Source organism: Nesoenas mayeri (assembly GCF_963082525.1).
Source record: "Nesoenas mayeri genome assembly, chromosome: 4".
Classification (NCBI taxonomy): Eukaryota; Metazoa; Chordata; class Aves; order Columbiformes; family Columbidae; genus Nesoenas; species Nesoenas mayeri.
This window is the reverse complement of record NC_137540.1, coordinates 69,020,289-69,043,806: the sequence shown is the minus strand read 5'-3', so window position 1 is coordinate 69,043,806 and position 23,518 is coordinate 69,020,289. Positions and strand designations below refer to the sequence as shown.

The following is a 23,518-nucleotide window of genomic DNA, read 5'->3' as shown; positions in this document are numbered from 1 at the left end:
TACATTTGCTAGTTTCTTCCATTTAACCGGGCCCTACAACCTAGCTTGTTATTTTATGAGGAGGACTGAGATGGATATTGACGATTTCCCTCCATTGGTTGTCCTAGAGATGCAGAGAACAACTCGCAGGTTAAATCACCAAGTCTCATCTCCTCAGTGGGACTGTATTTGCTGATAGGTACTCACATCTCTCATCTTTGCTCATTATTCTGCCTCTTAGTTTAAGCCTCTTCTCGTTTGACTCTATTAAATCTTTGTACAAACATGGTCTATTTTCCATATTATATAACCTGCATCTACCGGTTCTGATAATCTTACTGTCTCAAATTACTGCCCGTGTCTTTGTTTTCCCATTTACCGCTGGCCAGGTGCCTTGACGTCCTTTTACCACTTACACTCCTGAATTTGTTGTCTCTCTAGGCCCCAGCGATTTGAAGGCCCTTTTTCAGTGCTTTCAGCTGGTTTTAGTGACCTGTGTTAGTGAGAATTGTTAACTGAACCTTCACCCACCGAACTTCTAGAATCTGTGTGCTGTGTATCTTCAGACATATTAGGCAAATCAAGGTAAACCCTGGAAGTTCAGGGTTTTTCACCGCGTGGTCTTCATATTTTTGTGATATGGAATTACTACCCTTAGGTTAATGAGGTAGAAACAGAGCAATTTAATTTCTTTAAGCCATGTCTTTTCACTTATTGTTATTTACTGGTCATTGTAGGCCCTGAGCAGCTTGATCTGCATTGGCCCTGAGGAAGTCCCTCCCAGCCTAAACTGTTTTGTGATTCTATGATGGTTTTTATCATAGAATCATAGAATACCAGGTTGGAAGGGACATCAAGGATGATCTGGTCCAACCTTTCTGGGCAAAAGCAGTCTAGACAAGACGGCCCACCAGCCTGGCCAGCTGAGTCTTACAAGTGTCCGATGTTGGGGAATCCACCACTTCTCTGGGGAGATGATTCCAATGGCTGTTTGTTCTCTGAGTGAAAATTTTCCCTCTTGTTCATGTTTTAAAACTCTTAAGCTATCACCTTTTTTTAAATGCATCCAGTGTTTTGAGTACACCAGTAATGTAGTCTGATTTGATTATTTGTTGCTCTTTTTTTGGGTTGTCCTGGTCTGCCTCAAGCTCGATGGCTTTCTAGTTTAAATAAGTGATGAGAGAAAGAGATATTGTTAAGCAGGACAAAAAACACTAGTAGAATTATGGATGAAAACAGTTACAAAACGCAGATGTCTCGATCCAGAAATCCAGACCCTGGTAAGCAGCTAATGGAGCCATATTAAAAAATGTTTTTCAACTTACCCGTGTAGTTGTTGGGCAGGAGGGGAGGTCACAGGAGGTGTTTTGGGTGCTGATCGTGCTGTGGGGAGCTGTGATTGCCCGGTGGGGTGTTGGCTGCTTGGCCGGTCCAGGCAGCCACTGGAGGGCGTCTGTGGCCACAGAACCGCTGGGTTTTCGGCTGGAGGGACTGTGGATGCCCAAATCCAGTCTCTGTTTTGCATTCTGGTTTACTCTGTTAAGAGTCTGCGGGAAGGAAGTAGAGATTTTGCAACAATTCCATGTTTTGATTTTTTTTTTTAAGGAATTTTGCTGGCACCTCTGTAACCATAAGGGTCACATGTTCTGTAGCGGGTTTGCCTTTTGGCTAGAGATGTATAGAATTTGTCATCAGTTGTTTCTTAAAATAAATATGATTTCAGTTAAATCTGCTGAATCGCAGCTTGAAACATTGTCATATTATTAATTGGGTTGAAAGTCTGTCTCATGTCCATGTTTTCAGAGATCTTGTGAAACTACGTGAGGTAATCATATATGAAATTGATTAGGTAATCATATATGAAATTGATTACCCTGACCATGGATATAGTGATTATTGTGGTGAGCTTTCATAATATTTATGATGGTGTATTTCTCTGTATCACGTGTACACTGGACCTGTTAATATGAAGAGTCTACGAATACGAATTTTAAAAACAAAAATTATCATCTTGCCTGTCTAGGAGCACAAAGGAGTCGTTCTGCCAGATTCATTTGTTTGCTACGCTATTATAGTGTTGAAATAGGCAGAGTTGGATTTTAGAACCCTCAGACAACTTGTCTAGGGCAGATAGTAGCGCAGTTTTAGCTTGCTGGATATTTTCAAATTTCTGTATGGAAAACAGATGTTAGGTGATTGTTGTTATTGAAGAGCTAGAATTCCGACAGTTGCTTTGACTATTTAAATTCTGCACAGTGTAGCCACTGGCCTGAAGGATCAGCTGTTTCCCAGTGGGCTGGTGTTCACGATACTAAACGCTCGCTTTTTACATGTTCTCATAGCCAGAATGCTTTGGGACACGTCTGAAGATTGAGCTGTGGTGTTTCCTTGGGAGATGAGCTTTGGTGAAAGCTGGAGGGCCCATCTGTGGTGCGAGGAGAAGCTGGTGCTGCTGCTGTCCATGGTGCAGTTGCCGCAGTAACGCAGCCTGGGGAGAGTTTACGCTGGCACGACCTCTTAGAAATAAACTCATCTGGTTTATGTTGTTATTAATGATATTATCTTAAGTCTAAGACTTACTTGTTTTAAACCTTTGAGTAATTAGTGTGGGTAAGACTCATGCTGATCGTTAACTGATTGTTAAAATGAAAGCTACGATTTTGCTCTCTGCTTTTTAAAAATCGATGGTTTATCAGTTATTTTTCCTGGGCCTTTTCATAGTGCATGTTAACAGATATTGAAGTATTTTGGTGATTGAGATTGAGGTCCCACTTTGAATACTGTGACCAGTTTGGGGCCAATCATTATAAGAAGGACATTGAAGTACTAGAGGAAGTGCAGAGGAGGCGACAAAGCTGGTGAGGGGCCTGGAGCACAAGCCTGATGAGGAGCGGCTGAAGGAACTGGGGCTGTTCAGCCTGGAGAAAAGGAGGCTGAGGGGAGACCTTATAGCTGTCTGCAACTGCCTGAAAGGAGGTTGTAGCATGGAGGGTGTTGGTCTCTCCTCCTGAGTAGCAAGTGATAGGATGAGAGGAAATGGCCTCAAGTTGCACCAGAGGAGGTTCAGATTGGATATTAGGAAAAAATTTCTCATGGAAAAGGTTGTCAGGCACTGGAACAGGCTGCCCAGGGCAGTGGTGGAGTCACCATCCCTGGAGGTGTTTAAAAGGCATTTAGATGAGGTTCTTAGGGACATGGTTTAGTGCCAGAGTTAGTTTATGGTTGGACTCAATGATCCTGAGGGTCTCTTCCAACTGAAATGATTCTATGATTCTATAGGCAACACTTCTTTTAGTAAAACTTGAATGTTTTAACAACTCGAGTGTTATATTAGTGGGGACATATTTATCTGAATACTTGGTAACTTTTGACATTTCTGTATTATTAAAAACATTCTCTGTCTTTTTGTCTCAATATAGCAGTGTAAGACTGGAAACATCTGGGCTGAATGGACTTTAGCATCAAAAGAAGTTCTCAACTGTTAACTCGAAAAATTAACTACATCAAAATGAAGCAGGTACCAGAGATCCTTGGAAATACCAATGGGAAAACTCAGAATTGTGAAGTGAATCGTGAGTGTTCTGTCTACTTGGGCAAAGCACAACTGTCTGCCACTCTACAAGAAGGTGTCATGCAAAAATATAATGGCCATGATGCTCTTCCATTTATTCCAGCTGATAAATTGAAAGATCTAACTTCTCGTGTGTTTAATGGCGAGTCTGGGGCCCAAGATGCCAAACTGCGCTTTGAACCCCAGGAAATAAAGGGAGTTGGAACACCACCCAACACAACTCCTATCAAGAATGGCTCTCCAGAAATTAAGCTGAAAATCACTAAAACCTACATGAACGGAAAGCCTCTCTTTGAATCTTCCATTTGTGGAGACAATGGTGCAGATGTGTCTCAGTCAGAGGAAAATGAACAAAAGCCAGCAAACAAGGAGAGGAGAAACAGAAAAAGAAGCATAAAATATGACTCCTTACTTGAGCAGGGTCTTGTTGAAGCGGCATTAGTATCGAAGACTTCAAGCCCCACTGAAAAGAAGGTAATACTTTTTTTTTTTAACATTCTTTTGTTAGGTTTGTTAAGCATACTGAGGTTTCATTTGTTCATATTCTAATCTTCGTTTCAGGTTTTTCAATAGGTGCTTCCCACAAACTGGTCACTTTCTGTGATACTTTCATAGCCTTAACTAAGTACAGATGCAGTCCGGTTCTGGTCCACGTTTCTTGCCTGGACTAGGAGTACCCATAAATTCTATTTCCATTTAAGTAAAATAAGTCTCCATAGCAAATCAGGGCATGTGATGTTAGGGGATGTTTGAGACGGAAGCTTCATCCGGACATGCAACCAGGACCTAGCCAGGATGTGCACCTGGGCAAGGGACCTGTTGAAAGCTCTTTTAACTGTAGGAGCGTGAGGTATTCTGGCTCCCTAGAACCAGATGTTTCAGGAAAAAATAGCTATTTCTGTATTCCTGGTTCTGAATTAAAGAAAAATGTACTCAACTGTCAGGTGGCTGATAAGCTGGGCTCTTTACCTTCAGATTTTGGCAGTTGGAATGTCATCCCAACCCTTACTTGTCATCTGAAAAGAGCTGGTTTTGCTTGCTGTAACCTAGTGAATTGTATTCGTTGAAAAGGTCTAGATAATTGTATTAAATGTCATTAACTTTTGTGGTCAAGCTCATCTGGTTTTTTTGCTTCCTTTGAACATGAGCAGAAATGGAAATTTCACTTTTAAAAGTTTACTTCACCAAGTTGTAAATAAGAGTGCTGCTGGGAGTCTTTTTCCCACCTTTTCTAGTATTTGTTGCTAGACTCCATTTAAAGGAACGTGATGTGCAATCATTTTATCTTGGAGGAAGAAACCTACATAGCAGGGATACTTCTCTGTGTGTGTGTGTGTGTTTTAAATTTCTCAATGAGTGATTCAGAATAGTGTTGTATAACAATGTTAAACACTAATGGATGCTTTGGCTAGTGAACAGGTCCTATTTCTAGACACCTTAAATGCAAAATGTATGTTATAGTGTTCTGTCAACTTCAGATTTACTAGTTAATATCGATTCTTACTTCCTCCCAAATCCACATGTGCAGAGAGCTGCCACACACATTGCTGCCATATTACTGATTTTATTTGCCTTATTTTCATTAAAACTACTTAATGAATGAGTTTACAGAACTGTGTAAACATTCTTCTAAGTATCAGAAATATTTATCATTTATGATTTGAATATATTATTCATCCTAAACGATCACTACTGATGTTTTCAGGAATTTTATTCAAGAGTTTGTTTTCTTTAATTTTATTAAGGAGAATGTTTTAACACTAATTGGTTCAGACTTTTCCAGATCACTACTTGGAGGTAAAAAATATGGGCATACTCAATAGCTGGAGTAATTATTTGTCCTGTTAGTTGCTAATGAGGATAAATTGGAATAAAAGGTGGTATATTTATTAGCATCAAGAACTGTAACATATTTATGTGGAGTCTTTGTTGGGGTTTGGTTGGTGTGGTTTTTTGTTTTGGGGTTTTGTTTGTTTGTGTTTGGTTCTGTTGTTTGTTTTCTTTGTTTTTAAAGAAAGAGATACAATATTTAATACACCTATCTATACAGTTTATTCTGAGGCCTTTAACGTAGGTTGTCAGTTAAGAGTGGCCTTTAATTTTTCTTGATGCATGGTTCATTTAAGACTAAAAGAAAGGTTGGTCTGGCTTCTGAATTGTCTTTTGGCCAGAAATGGTCAGGAGAAAACCATGTCAACCCTGTTTCCCAGAGTACTTGAGACTTGGTGGCGGGGGAGCGATGGGGTTATTGGCTCCTGTGCTGAACCAGTGAGCTGCCAAACTACCAAATCGGGGCACCCACCTGCTTGATCTCAAACTGCAATACCATAACCCTGTTCTTTTCAGAGCACTTGAAACAGAGGCTCACGTTCTGCTTTTTTTTTCCTTGCATAGTTCACTTTGGAGCACAAAGGACAAAAGCAAAAGCATTTGAAGGGCACAGGATGTTGACTTATGATTTAACTCCTTTGTTGTAAAAAGTCTGGGGCTTTATTTCACAGAGGGGGTTTGCAACTGTGAAGGTTTAAAATAAAGGAAGAAAAACATAACACTAGGGAACATGCTGAAAGAGATTTTTCAAATGTTTGTCCACATGTAGACTAGTGATATACATGTGTTATCTGTGATTATAACTGTAATATTTTAATATCAGTGTTCTTTGGTTTTAGGCCCCTGCCCTAGCTGTTATTTCATCACCAGCATCCAAAGACTTAATGTTGGTGCATTGTATTGTGTTTTTTTGTGGCTGCAAAGTGGAAGTTAGAGAAATATCCATGGAGTAAAAGCTGATTAATTTTGCACTTAGATACCTGTTTATTGCAGATTACAAGTTAACGTAGAACCTGTTTGGTTTCATTTCTGGGCTGGTTTCTCTCTCAATTTCTCGTTGTCCAAGCTCTTACTCTTTTGATTTAGCAAAAATCACCATGGTTCAAATACTGCCTTTTGTGTAAGGTAATTCTATCTCTGCTTGATGGACACAGCAGATTACCGTCTTGCTGAGTTGAGAGGCATATCATTTAACAAATGTTCCAGTGCTCTGTTGTTGGGTTTTCTTGTTGTTTGGCCATTTTTTGTTAACACAAAGGAAGGCTGTTTAAAACTTTTATCTGCAAGTCAGTTTTCAATTGGGATTAAACACGATCTGCTTGGCTCTGACATGAGTTAGGTTTCTGTTGATAACCACCACATTTTTCAGGGCTCCGAGAAACAGCTGTGCTGCTTTCACCTTCACCAGGTAAAGGAGGGGAAACAGGACAAGCCGTGGCTCTTTCCTCCCTCCCATCCTGCTTTTCACCCTTCTTTCCTCCACCCCAGTATCTCTCCATCTACATTTACTTTAAAATCTAGGTCTGTTCTAATAAGACCTGGTTCAACAACTTCTATGCCAAGACCACTGACAGTGGTCTGACACCACCCCCAAATGTTCGATGGTGGTGGTGGTGGGTATCGCATGGGAGATGTTTGAATCAACGCCAAACCCGTGGACTCCGATTGCTGCCCACTCGATGGTGCTGCCTCTGAGCGTCGCCGTCTGCCTCAGGACAAGATTTTTGTGGCGGCTGCTTTTTTGAGTCATTGTTTTTGTCAGTTCTCACAACGCCACCAGTTAGGAATGAGGACTTCCCTACATTTTTTCCTCATTTGATACTTCTGTTAGAAGTGAGATAATCCTATTTGGAGGAGAGTGGCAGAGGTTTACTTCATATACCAATATGAAGTAATCCAAGTCTGATCCCTGGAGCAACCCAGAGCTTCTGTACGGGAAATGAGAGGACATGTATCCGCAGCTCTCACGCTGGTGGTCCCAAAGTAGGGCTGTACTCTTTAACCCTGAGAGCAGCTCAGGATGTGATACTGCCACACTTGAGCTTGTTCTGCAGAAGCCACTTTGGGGCTACTGATGGCAGTTTGCCCTTTTGGCATTGGTTCCTGGCGTGGCTTCTGAGCACGGGTGCAGGAGCTCAGAAAAGTAGCAACGCCGCGTCCAGAACAAACCTAGAAGTCCACACACTGCTACAATTGCTCCTTAGGAGATTCCAGCTGTGTAAGATGTACGTGATCCAAAAGCTGTACCTTCTACATAGCTTCTTAGCCAGTATTCTTGTAGCTGGCTTTTATTGTAGTATTATACCAGAAACTTGGCAGTTTGTCACTCTTTGCTTGGTACAGCCTATAATGAATTTGCAGCAGCTATGCGGGGGGCAATTGCAAGTTGCTGGAGAAATTCCACTAGTCCTTGTCATGTGTTTTGGTTGCTATTTCATCTTCACAGAGCAAAACTGTTCTGGCCAACTCCATTATATCTGATATCTAGGTAATATTTTAGTGCCTTTTCCAGGGAATGTCAGAGATTTAGACACCCAGTAAGGGTAGAACAGAAGCAGTCTGAGGATTATCTGCTGCTCTTTATGCTTTTGTGCTAAATACAGGAAAATGGAGACCACTGAAGGAGGTGATGTTGCTCTGCTGCTTGTATCTAATAAGCAGAAACCAGCAAGTTTCCCCTGTAAGACTTGGGAGGTGTGTGCTCATCAAATATTTCATTACCCTGTTATAGCTGTTACAGGCAGATCCTGAGGTGACTTGTTGTGTTGTCACTTCAAAAAAAAAACTGAAAAGAAAATATAAAATCAAATAAAAGCGTCTTTTTCAGAAAGAGAACGTACTTGATTTTTTGAATTCCTTGTCAAGTGCAATTACTGAACTTGTCATAAAATGCACAGCTAAACTAGCATGGGAGTCAGGATCTGGAGCTGTAGGGTAAAATGAACTCAATTACCTTTTTAATAGCCCGTTCTTGAGGAATCAGGTCCTGTCTTCAGGCGAGTGATAACTCGGGCTGGCTGATGTCATCAGAATCCCGAAGGAGTAGGAGCAACCCTAAAAATATCTTCTGGGTGATCCCCTCAGGAACAAGAGAAATAACTTCTCAGCCTTTTTGGAAGGGTTCCTGAGCTACTGTTTTGCGTTAGCTGTTGTGAAGGATTATGTTCAGCTACGCCCTGAAAACTTGTTTGTGCTAAGCAGTTCACAATGTGCAGCAGTAATTGTTACTTTGGAACTTAAAATTGTTTGTTCTTAATGCCTCATTGGAAAAGTATCTGAAAGAACTACTCATGAGTTAAGAAGCACCAAAAAGCACAGAGCGTCAAGAGTGTTCTGGTTTGGGAGGGGACATTAGAAGCTATGATTATTCTCAGAGTGGCTACAAAATTAATTACAGAAAGCATAAGTATTTGTTCAAGGCTCTCTATACCCGACTTCTTGCATGTAAAAGTGGCTGAATTAAGTACACTTTCTGTGTAAAACTCTCATCTCAATATGTAATATCTAAATACCTTTTTTTTCTATCTCTTCATAAACACATTGGTGGAAGAATCCAAATGAAATATGAAATAATATCTTGAAGTGATGGCAGAAATGCCATATATGAATAGCTCTACCATGTTGGATCAAGGAGCCATTTAATTCAGCACCTCAGCTGGGGGTTGAGGTGCAGCGGAGGATTCATAATGCAGAGTATGAATGTGGCAAATAATGGAGTGATGCTCATTTTGTATATGTTCAGCCTCCAGCAGTTGGTGACTCAGAGATTTCTAGAGCTGGTGACTTTGTATTTAATAGCTGTAGACGGCTACAATCATGGAAGAAGACCTCAGGTTCTTTTTTAGCCAGTGTGAACCTTTTGCATCCATGACATTAAATAATAAAGCAATAAAACAGCTCTTCTTCCTTTTCAGTTTGCCACCTACTTGTTTTGCTTGATGTTCTCATAATACTAGAAGTAGGGATCATGGGCAAACTTCTGTATTGCTGGTGGGTTTTACAGATTTCTGACAAATCTCCTCAAATTACAAATCTCAGCTGCAACAGCCCTAGTGTGTTGTTGCACACGTAGGAGCCATTCCAGAACATTACTTGTTGCTGTCTCTTTTTTGAGAAAGAAGGACCGGAATAGTAGAGAACGTTCAAGATGCAGATGTCTTGTGGGTACATACAGTGGTGTGTTAATTACTTTTTAAATTTTATTATTTTTCATTATAAATAATACTTGGCACTTGATAGATTCTTGGTGGCTTCTGAACACTGAGAGTTTTCTGTGGAAAAAAAGAGCTGACCAAATGTAACGTAACTCAAATGCAAAGAATGTCAGCGACTGCTGCATTGTTTCTTACTCATCTATGATTTGTGCATTCCAGGACTTTTAACATTTAATTTTGGTCTTTGGGGTGCTGTGGTGGAAATGGCAGATCAAATAAAGTGGTGAGCAGCCCATCTTCCAGAAGAACTAACTTCTCTTTACATCTCAACAGCACATCGCATGCTGTAACAGTTTTGAGGTTAATGATACTTTTTTGGGGGTAGTTTTTGTTTTTTACGTTGACCAGACTCATTGCACTGGTCGTATCATGATTGAAATGAATACTGTCATCTCAGCATCTCTTCATATTGTATTGGCCATTACTGGTTGGTGTGGCAAGGAATTTACTTATTTTCACTGTTTTTCTATCTGAGATACAGTGAAACGTTTGTTTTGATCTGCTCAAATGGTAACCAATATAATGCATGTCTGACTTTCGTATTTAGCTGAGAGTTAGATCTACAGTTCAGGGTTATGTTACTTGGATGGATTTACAGGCAGATTTTTGGGAAACTTCAATGATCTGTACCAGATGTCATTTCTGGCCCTTAGAGCAACCTTTTGTCAAGAAAGAAAGTTGCTTTGTAGTAACCCTTAGGCAAAGTAGCAAAACCAAAATATTTTGATCTGTCTTGGAACAGTGATATCAGCCTCCTTGACGAGTTTCCTTGTTCTGGAGTGGATTTCATGTATGGCATGTGAACTTTAGAACCTCCAAAAGAGGTCTTTGTTCACATACACTAATTTTGTCTTTGTCTATTATTGTGTTTTGTTATCTTCCTATTATAAAGAAATTGATCCAACCGGGCTAACATTTGTATTTCTGCTTTTTGCAAATACCTGAACTACCTACAGGAGTTTCTCTCTTGTGCATCATAAAATGGGCGGTAGCTAAAAGTCTAAGTTGTCAATAATAAAGAATGAATTATCTTCTCAGAATACAGTTCATAAACATGCTTTACTTTGGAAGCAGGAGAGAAAGCTACATCTTGCACAGGCTGTTGTTAAACAAGCCCTGCTGCTCTTGTATGAAGAAGGGAACTGAATCTATGGCCTCATAGCAGCATTTAACACTAGAAAAGCTTTCTTTTGTTTCTTTATTGTTTTGTTTGTTTTGGTAAATAGATGTCAACTCAAATGTATATTGAGGATGCCTCTGTGAAGTAAAATAATTTGGGATCTTAGTTCTTCTGCAATTGACAGCACTTTGATCGTGCACTTCATGACATTTTAATGCAACAACTGCTCTATTTTAATATTCATGTGGGCTTGGGGCATTTCTGGTTGGGGTTTCCCAGGGTTTCTGTGCATCCGTATTGGTGAAAATGGTAATGTTTGAGGAGTATGCTTCAGCATTGCCAAATCAAGGTCATGTCTGTCTGCTTAGGTTTTGGGGTTTTTTTTCACCCCACTTGCCCCGAGCTGATTAACCACTGACACTATTCCTTGCATTTCATCTCTGGAAGCTGAGGACCCATTAGTTACATGTAACAGCACAACCTAGATGGAAAGCACTTGTGCCTCCCTTTCCCTATGGGGCTTCATTCTAAAAGTCTAATCTCAAAGGCAAAGTAGTACTGGGACTATCTCAAATTATTAGTAAAGTAACAGAGCCCCTTTATGCCAAATCAGCATTTATTCTATTTCAGCCTAGACAGATTCTTTCAGAAGTGTTCTTGTTGCAAAAAAGTGTAGATGTAAGTATCTGCCTTAACCAGAAAACAATGTTCTGTGAATCTAGTTGCCCATTGGCGCTATTAATCTAGGCTTGGGTTCCTCTGTTTTCTACCAAGAATATTTGGATTCAGAGCATCTACCCATGCTACCTTGGATGTTTGTGAGCATTTTGGGAAAACTCTTCCCTTCTGAATTCTGTAAGGGCATAGGGGAGTGCTAAGAGTAAGGGATAGATTCTGTTCTTGAAAGTATTTGACACTATTGTACAGGCACATAACAAAATGCATGGGGATATGGCAGTCTGAAAATCTGTAGGTGCGCTGAGATGATTGAGTTTTCATTTTGTTATCCTGTGTGGAATTCATATGGAAGTGACTCAGAAATAACTGTTTCCTATGCCAAACTTCCTTATGGTTCCACAGTGTTGCTTTTCCAGACTTCTGTAGCATCTTATGTCCACGCTATCAAATACATACCCAGATACCACATCAAAAGTTTAAGCTTTTGAGAGTGGATGAAGGTTGGAGAAGTTGAATATAGGCAGAAATATTTTTCTAATACTCAGAAGAAAAGGTTTCGTTCATCTGATCAGGCCTTATCAAATTCAAATACCCATTTCCAAAACATGGAACCTTTCAATAATAAGCCAGTTATTTACAATTTAAGAGGTCATCTAAATGTAAATGCAGAAACTCAGTAAAGCAGCTAAAAGAAACTGCTCTCTACACTTTTAAGAAAGATTGAGTGTTGGGAAGTGTTCCAGAACTTGCATGGTATTGGATCTATCTGTGAATGATTGAATCTGTTTCTCTTCAACTCTTTATTCTGAAAAAAGGATTGTGTCCTAGTTACTAAAATACCATGTTAATTTCTAAAATACTTGCTCATACAGTGTTTATGTAAAGGAAGGTTGCTGATTTGGATAGACATTTGTTTTTCAATGTAAAAGCATCTTAAAAAAAAATATCATCTGCTGGAGACTTGCTAATGAGGGAACCAAAGCCAGAAAAAGAATTGAAATGCACTCAGGAGTTTAGTCGTTGATTTGAAATACCAATTTGAGATTTTATCTTGTTTTGAAATCTATAATCCACATTATGAATCCCTGTCTAAATATAAGTGGATTTTTATTTTCTTCTGCTTGTTTTCCTTCTTGAAAAGGAGCGTCCTGTGTGGTGAAATTCATTGTGCTGTCCACAAACTGCTTAGATGAGTTTGTGGAAGGAAATGGAGGAAACAAATGTGTTGTCACGCAACTTATATTTGGTTTCAAAGAGCTTCAACCAGCATAGAAATGTTTTCAGGGGATCTACAAGTAAAGCAGTGATTTTCTTCAGCCTTTTTTTGTCCTCTTTGTTTTATAGCTTTACCATCTAAGCACATGGAAGAAAATGAAATAAATCCTGTTTGTGGCCAGAAGATTCAAACTTAGTGTCTTCTGCAAATGTAATTCTTCACACTGACAGATTCGACTCCCTTTTAGTAATAGCAGAAAAGAAGCAAGTCATTAGTAATAATAGAATAAAATAAAAGATAACTTGAAGATATACATTTAACGTAATTGCTCTTGAAATTTGGAAAATTTTAGTTAAATCTTTGGTTTGATATAAAACTATTAGAAATCTGAAAAACTAACAAACTAACCCCCAGCATATATTGTTCATTTTTTGCTTTGATCTTGACTTCTTATGTCCTCTTCCCCTTCAGTCTTTACCTCGCTGTACCATATAATGCACGTTTTACAAGGGCGTTGGGGATTTAATTGTCCAGAGGTTGCTGCAGTGGCCTTTTGAGGGCTGCAGCCTTTGGATGCTCTACTGAAGTGTCCTTTTCAACACAGAGCTTTGCCAACTCGCTGCTTCTTTCTTCATATTTCCTCATCCTTCTCCGTTTTGTAGTAATAATTCAGTGTTTTCTCTGCATCTTCTTGCGAGAGTCTGGTTTACTCTTTAGTCTTTTGCCTGAAACATTCTCTCTGTAGACAGTGGTTTGCTGAATATGTAATTACATGGTGTTTTTCCATTAAATAATAAACAGAATATAACAAAGTGGAAAAACTTATTTTTATTCTTAATACATTCAGTTACTTGTGGTTTAGTATCTAAATATACTCCCCCACATCCCAGAAGGTGGGAGCTGTTTGGATAAACAGAGGGCCTCCAAGGACTTGTCCTTCTCGGGTAAACATTTGCTGCAATGTGTGAATTCTAATCTTAAAAAAGAAATGAAAAAAAATAATAAAAAAACACTGAAGCAGTTATGTTTGTGGGGATACTGTGTTTTTATAGACGGAATCTTTTAGACTGAGAACTGACCATTTCTTAACAGACTTCAGTTGCCACCCTTTTATTGTATATTGAGGGTTTTGCATAGATTTTAATCAGCTGTAGTTGCAGTTTTTTTGTTTTTAAAGTGATTTGCCTTCATGAGGTTTTTGTCCCCAGTCACAGAGTGAGAAGAAGCCACTTCTCTGTCCCAAGTGACAGGACATTGCTCACTGGGGGAGTAGCTCCATCCATCCATCCATCCATCCATCCATCCATCCATCCATCCATCCATCCCTCTGCCTGAAGGCTGAGCAGGGATTTGTCTTCTGTCAAATTAAATCCTGAATTTTTCAGGTGGTGAGAGCTTTCTTAGGAACATAACTGTGACGGTGGTTTATCAAGGAAGACATTTGGAATCATTGTCCTGTTACGTAGTTTGTTTGCTTATTTATAGTTCCCTCATCATTGGTGCATTCAAGTGATGGAACCATGTTACAAAAGTAATCTTTTCTGTTATGCTGCTCCTTTTTTCTCCAGAAAACCTGAACCTCTGAAAGGACTGAAGTTTGTCCTGCAACTCTTTCCTGAGTTCACAGTCTTTCCTGATAGAGAGGCAAGAGAAGACAAAACATTTTTACTTCTATTTTTATTACACAAGTCCATGATAGAAAATTGAAGTATCAGTGGATGAAACACAGCACAAGTAGCTAACAGAACCAGAAAAATATGTGAACTTGGTCAACAAGCAATGTTATCTTTTCCACAGTTAAAAAAAAAATCACATTTAACTAAGTTTTTGTGTTCTAAGTACATTTTAATTGTATTTGTTCTGCCTAGGGACCTTGATGATATTGTTTTCATTTTTTTGTAATGCTAGTATATTGGTTTTATTCTGGAATTCCAGCAGTTTGCATTTAGAATATGACATTCTATTACAGTGCAGTCCAGTGGAAATTCTTTGGTCCAGGGTAGAAGTGAATTGAAAATGAAAACAGAAAGGGAGATATCAGATATCCGCAAGTTGTTCAGCATGTTATGTTACACAGAGGAGAGCATTTACTGTCTTCACTTGTCTTAATTGTTCTCTTTTTTTCTTGTCCAATAGTGAATTCTGGTGTGTATTCTTCACCAGTTCTCAACATTGTTCTTTGTCTAATCCCTTTTTGACAATTTACAGTTAGATGAAGTTTTAAAAATGAGTTCCATACTTTCCAAGTTTTCATAGTGAAATACTAGCTTTTTGATGCCTCAGGTAATTTGCAATAATTTTGAGGGGTTATAATTCCTTGCACATACGTGCGCATGTACACAAAATAAATGATAATATTAATGTCTCTACCACTGATCATTTTAAAAGGAATAAAGTTATCTCAGTCTGGCACCACCTAGTAAGCCTTCTAGGTGTTTTTTTTTAAAAAATCACCTTTTTCCCTTGTTTACAGAACACTCAGCATGGTGTTTTTATAGGAGTCTACAAAGGTAAAGCTCTCAGTACAGTAAAGATGCTGCGCTTAAATGTGTTTTTCTTTAGTCATTTTAAGATAGTTTTAAACTTTGGTTTACACTCATGGTATGTTCTTATCATATTCATTAATCAGACCAAAACTAAATGGATACTGACAGGATTATGTTCATGAAATGTAGGCAAAGTTAATTAAATACCAATGTTTTCTATGGCCAAGCTGCCACTTCGGGCTGATAGAATGCTGACAGCAGCGTCAAAAATTCTTGTTGATCTGCCTGCCACTTGTGAAAATGCTTATGAGGATGCTGAGAGAAATAACAAACAAATCTGTGAAATGTTAAGGGTTCTTCTCAGTGTATTGCAGCTGCCGGCCCAGCTGAGTTGTTCAGGATGCTGGTGCCCTTCTAGGTGTAATTTCTCACAGAAAAATCCAGTAGCAATAAAGGAATTACTTTGTTCCACACCCCACTACCCCCTGGACAAAAGAAACTTAAAATCCATCTAGCTGCCTTTCAGAACAAGTCTTTCATGAGGATACTAATCCATAAAGTCAGGAATTTCGATGTCTGCCATACTCAGTGGCGCAGAGCCTGTCGAATGGTGTGTGTACCAGTGTTAGGACTGGTCTGTGTGGGAGTCGTCACCTGCTCTCCCAGGCTTTGATTGCCCATTTATGTAACTTCTCTGCAATCTGGTGTTTGAAAGGGGAGAATTAAAAAAAAAATCCCTGGAATTCCTTCCCAAAGTAGAAAAGAAATATGATCACAAGCTGTTTCCTTCTGTTTAGCACAGGGGTGTCAGACTCCTTTTCACCGGGGGCCCCATCAGCCTCGCGATTGCCTTCAAAGGGCCGAATGTAATTTTAGGACTGTATAAATGTAGAAGTAATTATGTTTATACAGTCTGAAAACTGCATTCGGCCCTTTGAAGGCAACCGCGAGGCTGATGGGGCCCCCGGTGAAAAGGAGTCTGACACCCCTGGTTTAGCACAACTAGTTTAAAGTTCGGGGCTAAGGTGATTGATTTGGTCCTTATCCTGCAGAGCTTGCCTATAATTAAGGAAGGAGAGGGAGGGGATATTCTGCGATTAAATGAGTTTATGTTTACTTCTGTCAAAACTGCAGTAAAAGCTAACGGGATGGGTCATACGTGGAGCAGTCCAGATTTATTTAGCAATGACGGCAATCAAAGACAAGCTTTATGTTGTTGATGTTTATGGGTAGAAGATCTTGAAATTTTTCTCGTTTCTAATTAGAAACAAAATTCATCAAAAAGACAGAATGAGCCAAAAGTTGAGGGGAAATTATTTCAACATAGTTTATTGTGGGACCTTCCCTTGCTTTATAGTTATGCTGTAAACTGGGAATCTCCCACCTTAATTTGCTTAAGTATCATAACAGAAAGAACTGATCAGCAATTGCAGGAGATATTCCCTGTCCTCTGATGCATTCACACAGACACCAAGAGTGGCTTCCAGTCCTGGCTCTTCATCTTCCATGGATGCATGGTCAGATGCTCTATTCTCTCTGACTACATATTGTAGGAATCAAAATTTGCCCAAACAACAATTCCTCTTTTCTTCTGGAGGAGAAAGAATAAAAGAAGAAAAAAACAAAACAAAACAAAACCACCACAATGTGCAAGCCAAATTACTTTTTTTTCTCTACTACTTTGTAACTTGAATGGTGATTTCCTATTCTTAAAAACTGCAGAGAGAACAAGTGCGTCATGAAGAAGCTCCAGCTCTTGTTGTATGAGAACATAGATGCCCTCAGGGGACTGGGTGGTAAAATTGTTCGGAAATACACTTTTCCTTCCATCCCATCCATAATTTAAAAAAAACCCAAACAAACTGGGTACTGAAGTAAAAATCTATACACACAACTGCGTTCTAGTGTCTACCATTTTCTAGTGGTTTTAAACAATTTAAATACACAAGCATTTAATGCTATTCTAGGAGTTTGCAAGAATATTTTTGAGAGAAAATGTTGAAGAGCCTGTTGATGTCATACAGCTGCTTATCTCAAAAGTATAAGCCAGGAATTTCACCTCACTGTTACTGCTGAGGTACCTGTTGAATAGAGCAGAGTGAGTCCCAGAATGAAAAAATCAAACCAAACCAGAATGATGTGGGGAAAGTAAGATAGAAGTGACTGAGTTCGTGGTGATATTTTCTATAGGTTTTAAAATAATCTTATATGAGGGCTCTTTAAAAATATGTATCTAGATTCTTGTCGAGGGTTTAGATTGCGGGGTGACAATCAAACCCTGTCAGATGTATTGCTAACCTCTCCTCCCCTCTCCCTCTCCTTTTTGCCCCTCCCTCTCCCCCATTCCCACTAAGGACAGGCAATCGGAAGGAGAAGAAGGACAGAGAGTTGGAAAAATTAAAAATATTTTGCTAATGCTACTAATAAGAACAGAGAAAGTAATACAAAATATACAAAACCAATCTTGAAAGTCTCAGCAACTGCAGAGCCGGCACCCGAAGTCCTGGACTGGACTCTGCAGCCAACCGGAGCTGGATTCAGTCTGTCACTAGGCCTCAGTTCACAGGGAGGACTAGCAAGGTCCTCTCCTAATGCCGGCCATAAGCAGAAGGGAAAAAGAGGAAAGGGGGACTAGATCCTCATGATCTCCCACTTTTATATGAAGTATTCACGTGAATGGAATGTTATACACAGTTGGTCAGTTTCTTCGTCACGTGTTTCTTGTTGCTTCTCTCTCTAGATGTCCATCCATGCTTGTCAATAACTTCACATTCCATTGCTATGTTTACCAAAACATGTATCTGGTTCTCCAGGAAAATGCAGCTAATATGAAGCTTTAGCTGACAGGCAAAATTCACTAAAAGAGAAACTTGGTTTTTAACAAAACCAGGACAATTCTGTGCTGTGTTTTGCCATTCTTTTAAAATGTGTGCATTTTATCAATAAAAGAAAACATAAATACAGCAAATGTTGTGTAGATAAACCTTGCAGGTTTTATCAGAGCCTGCCATTTTCAGGATTTTGTTGTGATCCAATATAGTAAAAGAATTCTAGACATTTTTAAAATGTAGATATATTGAAATGCAATATTCACCGCTGTACTGCCAGCCCTTTTAGACTGTGCTGCAATACAAAGCGCTGCCTGACCCTTTTCCTTATTCCGCTCAGAGCATAGTCATAAATCTTCGCAGTTTATTTGCACTTTCTGAAAAATATAAGGACTCGTAAATTAAAAAGAAATTTCAGAATCCCGAGTAGCTTTTGCATTTCTGCAAAGTTAACTCACTGAAAAATATTTTCACCCCACCTATTTAGTTTAAATGCTGAAGCTGGTTTGGGTGTGTTGAGATTGATGTTTTTCCGGGTCTGTTCTTGGCTTACGTACGTACGTATTAATTTTTAGCTTTTCAGTGTAACTTTTCACGTCGTGTTTAACTGCTGGAAGGAGTATTTGATTTTTCACATCTGCTTGGAATGTTTTAGGTGTATTGAGAGCGCTGGAGTCGAGGGAAGCTCAGCGGGGGGGTTCTGAGAGTCTTACAGAATCCTTAGGGAGCCGAAAGCCTTGAGGGACGGGAACACGGCTCTGGCTGCAAACGCACGAACCAGCCCCGAATCCATCAGAAAAGCCGAACTGCTGCATGCGTAACTGTCCCCAACAATCATCTATGTTTACCAGGAATAGCTTTAAAAGCCTTGAGGAAAAGTGTTTCCGAGTGCATTAATATTTAGGTTTTTTGATTGGATGTGCCTCTGTGTTTGAATAGCGAAAAAATCTCTGCTCTTGCAGCACATCAAAGATTTTTGTTGTTTGTGTTTGGAAAATAGCGTGTGATTAGTCATGGTAGGGTTCTCTGAGTTTAAAATTTGTACAAGGTAACCTGATCTGAATCAACCTAATGCTCCAAATACTTGTTTCTGAGTTCTAGATCTCCAGTTACTTAACATTGTTCTTTCTTTCCTCTTGCTTCTTTTATTAATTAAAACAGAGTTTTGCTCCAGCTCTGACATTAAATCCACTAAAAGCCAGATGCTTCATTCAGTCTTGCACATGTGTGCGAGCTGGTTCTCCACACAATTAACAATGTAACATGTTGCACATAAATTTAGTACTAGAAAAATGCATAAGCAAATAAAAATATGTGATTTTTTTTACAGATATCTGTAATGAGATGTATTCAGTGCTTTCTTACATCCAGAGTTAGTGTTTAACTAAATAAAGGTGTTCATTATTTATATCAAATAGAACAGATGAAGCCAAAAAAACCCAAAATTTAACTAACTCTGTGAAATGGTTTTAGTTGGTGAATAAATGTCTATTGTAGGGGAACGCAAAACTCCCTTGGCATAGTTAAATGTATCCCTTGAAATGGGAATGGTTCTGTAATTGTTTCCCAACAGCCAGAAGAGTTTTATAGCTCTGGGTGAGCACTCGAACTTTTACTGCTAGAACTGGAACAGAAAAAAGACAACTTGTAAAAGGATGTGGGGATGGTTCCAGGTCACAAATTCCCAGTATGTGAAAAGACAGCTGAAAGATGCAGAGTTTGGGTTTTTTTAACTGGTTATTTATCTAGTTTATATTCAGACATAAAGGAAGTAATTCAGTCTGTTCTGGTTTGGGTTTGGTTGTTGTGTTTTAACCTAAAAACACTTTAGTGTATGTAGCACTCAACTTGATTATTAATACGCAATACAGAGGAAGGTTGGCTTTTCCACATCTACATCCAGTGCTCAGTTAATGTGTTTGAAACCAAAGCAAGCTTTCCTGATGGTCTGTCAGCAGTTATTTGAAAAGTTAAAGGCAAACCACAGCCTACTTGCCAGTATTTCTAACTAAAAAACATAAATGGAACTTGGATTTTTTTGTAGCTTTTTATTCTGGTGAACTATTTCTTATTTCCCTCCTTCCATTACCACTCTGTGTCATTATATATAATAAGAATGTTCAAGCAGAATATGAACTGTAGTTTGCTGTTTATTTTTGTGTGCTATTTAGTAATCCTAATGCATATCTGAAGAAACATAATGACAGGTTGTTTGCTTTTTTTTTATCTTTTAAGGGTCCTGCTAAGAGAGATTCAACTCAAAGTACCGTCAAAGAAGACAAAGTTCATCTGTTGAAGTATAATATAGGAGATCTAGTGTGGTCAAAAGTATCTGGTTTTCCATGGTGGCCATGTATGGTTTCTGCTGATCCTGTTCTCCATTCCTACACTAAACTAAAAGGTATGTCAGTGATGCTACAAACATCCAGATTTCTTCAGGTATACATAACCATTATTTTAGGAAAATTCTGTTTTTCATTTTACCTATTCAGTTATATTTGCAACTGAATCAACTCCTTACTGTCAAGATTAATGTTAGAATCATGTGGACACTGTTCTTAAGCACATAGCAGACAGAACTTTTTTCCACTGTGTCTTTTTAACTCGGAAAAATCTCCAAAAGAAATCAAAATTGTTATCTATGAAACTGTGTGGAAACGCTTATTAAATATTATATGATGGTACTTTTGATTGGTTTTTATGGAGATGCTTGGAGAAGTGATATGGACTAAGAATTATATTGAAAGCTAATGAGAATTAAATAGTCCTGGTGATTGTGCTTTACTAAAATCAATCCATAATTCAGGCAGCTGAATTTTCTGTGATTCATGGAATCAATACTGGTATCTACAGACAACATTAGTTGATTCTGAATGCAGGGACTGCAGAGGGTTAATGAAATTTTTAGGTAAGAATCTGTACTATTTCTTAATCTCATCTGCAGCTTTGTTCTGATACCTGAAACTTTGGAGGCTTATCTGCTCTGGTTGTAGAATGATAAAGTAAGATAGTTTGGAAGGGTCCTCTACAAGTCATATGGTCTCCAAGTTGGAGCAGGTTGCTCCGGGCCTTGTTGAGTCTAATAGTTCATGTTTCAAGGCTGGAGACTTCACAGCCTCTCTGTCCACAGACTGCCAGACATTGTGGCAAGAAGACTTTTATCTAGTTGAAATTTCCTTTCTTTCAACCTATGTCCATTGCTTTTTGTATTAGCGCTGTGTGAATCAGATTGATAAGGCACAGTTTGCCTTTGGTGAGGCTGTGCTGGCCACTCCCGGGCACCTTCTTGTCTTTCATGTGCTTGGATGTGTCTCTTAGGAGAATTTGCCACATAATCTTGTAGTCATTGAGTGTAAGCTAGTCAGCCTAGGTTGTAGTTCCCCGCATTGTTCTTGTTTTTCTTGAAGATAGGTGAGATGTTTGCAATGTCTGCCTTTTTCCAGTCTTTGGGTATCTCCCCTGCTGGTTCTGACCTTGCAAAAATTACACAGATCACCCTTGCAATCACATTGACCAACACCTTCAGCTCCTTGTGAAGCGTCCCGTCATCTCATAGGTGTCCAGTTTGATTAGGTGCTCCCTGATTCTTAATATGCTGTGGGTTGTGCCTCAGTCTTGCAGCCTTTATCACTAGAGAGACAGACCTAGAGGCTGGGGGACAGATGTTATAGTTTAAAAACCAAACAAACAAAACTCTGAGACAGAGAAGGTGTTGAGTACCCCAACCTCTTCTGTGTCCTTTGTCACTCAAGTCCCCTGACTCTGAGCATTTCTTAGCCTTCCCTTTGCTCCTGTTGTATTTACAGAAACTCTTGTTGCTGCACATTGCATCCCTCATTACTTTTAACTCCAGCTGAGCACTGTAAACTCCTTTTTTACTATGTTTCTGCCAAACTGTGCTGAAAGTTTGAAGACCTGAAAATGGAATCCAGGAAACTTACAGATTAAGGAGAAAAACAAGAAGCTAATAGGAATGTCAAACCAAAGAAGCAGCACATAACTTTGTTTCTATATTTATGCTTCTAAATATGTTCATGTATTTTATTAGTTCAAGGAAAAGTGTTGACTTCGATTGTTATAAACAGAGTGAGGCATCTACTTATCGCTAGAGATTTTGGTAACTTTTAACTATGCATTTCCATATGTGGGGAGTGCTTTCGTGGGGTTTTTTATGTAGTTTTCAAGGGTTGCATTGAGAACTTGGAAGGCAGGCTAGAGTATACATTTAAAATTTGCACCACTATTATAAATTCCCAATGTAGAGAGACTGCAAACATGTAGGATTGGAAGTCAGAATAATCTTGACACTTTGGAGGTCTGGTCTGAAAAAAAAAAAAGTAGTTCAGTAGAAGTGTTGAATTTTTACAGTGGGAGGTGATCAAGCTGGGAAATGCGTGAAAAGCTGCATTTTTGCAGAAAGGTATTGGAGAGTCATGATAACCCATTGTAGTTTTCTCTGCAGAAAGACCACAGTTGCACTGACATAAACTAGTAGTGTTGCTTATAAAAAGCATGAAGTTGATGCTTTGCTTTTCCAGTGGTAGCGTGGCCTCAGTGGGAGTACTTTGTTCTTTTCCTTCTGTTTGGACATCTTATTTGAAGAAACATGGACCAAACAGAAGGTTCTGAGGACAGAATGAACAGACATCTAGGAATTTACCTGCACAGGCAGACTGACAGAACTGGAGATGTTTAGTCTGACAAGGAGCTAAAGGAAAACTGGCCTTAAATCACTTGAGTTACATGCAAAGAAGAAAAGGCATAAATCTTTCTTGTTCTGGCAAGGAGAGAGCTTAGTAGCAATGAATATTTAGGCTTCATATTCAGAAGAAGTTGGAAGGGGTAAGTGAAGCATTGGTGTGGTTTGCCTGCAGAAATGGTGTGACTTCATAGGAGGTTTTTAAGAACAAATTGAAGGATGATGTCTAGGATTGTAGTTAGGCTCAATGTTGGTAGGAAACTAAACGGCTTCTTGAGAACCCTTTCATGCATTCATATAATTGCTAGAATGGTTATTGTAGACTCCTGCGACAAGAAAAATTTGTCTGAGTCTTTCAGAGTTTTGATCCTGTGATTTTAGTCTTTGGATTATTAGGTCTATTATGAGATAAAGAGCTGGATTTTGAGAGAAATAAAGCTGTTTATTTATTCCCAGCTGAATTACTGTGGTTTTTGCAAGGAGCAAGGTTTATGCTTCACTATCAAGAATCTCTGTGGTAGCTTTTTATAAGAAACTATAGAAATAGATCTAGCAAAAACCAATGTCATATGTCCGAATGCAACCTGTGGAGTACTAACAGAAAGAAGGGCCCAGCCCACGTGCTTTGAGATGTTAACTTCTGTCTGTTTCACATAATATGGATGAGGATTGTTTCTGATATTTGCTGTGGAGTTGGCTTGGACCTGCCTTTCCCTTCAGGAAGTTTGACCAGGTCTGGGCAGCTGTAATAACTGATAAATGCGCACTGATGTGCATATTTCCATCACTACATATTTCCAGCCTTGTATTTTCTTCCACCTACTGTCTACAATTGAAACACAATCAAAAGTCTCCTGTTCCAAACAGAAGAGTCCTTTTGTCTGGGAGTTGTAGAAA

General features: G+C 39.0%; 1 protein-coding gene across 1 annotated transcript in view; it reads left to right on the top strand.

The window, feature by feature from the left end:
* NSD2 (nuclear receptor binding SET domain protein 2) overlaps positions 1-23,518 on the top strand; it is a 74,742-nt gene that overhangs the window by 10,684 nt on the left and 40,540 nt on the right. The window contains exons 2-3 of the mRNA XM_080344193.1: positions 3,402-4,024; positions 20,158-20,323. Coding sequence (XP_080200319.1) covers positions 3,428-4,024; positions 20,158-20,323 — 763 coding nt within the window. The 5' untranslated portion in view covers positions 3,402-3,427. The remainder of the gene's footprint in view (positions 1-3,401; positions 4,025-20,157; positions 20,324-23,518) is intronic.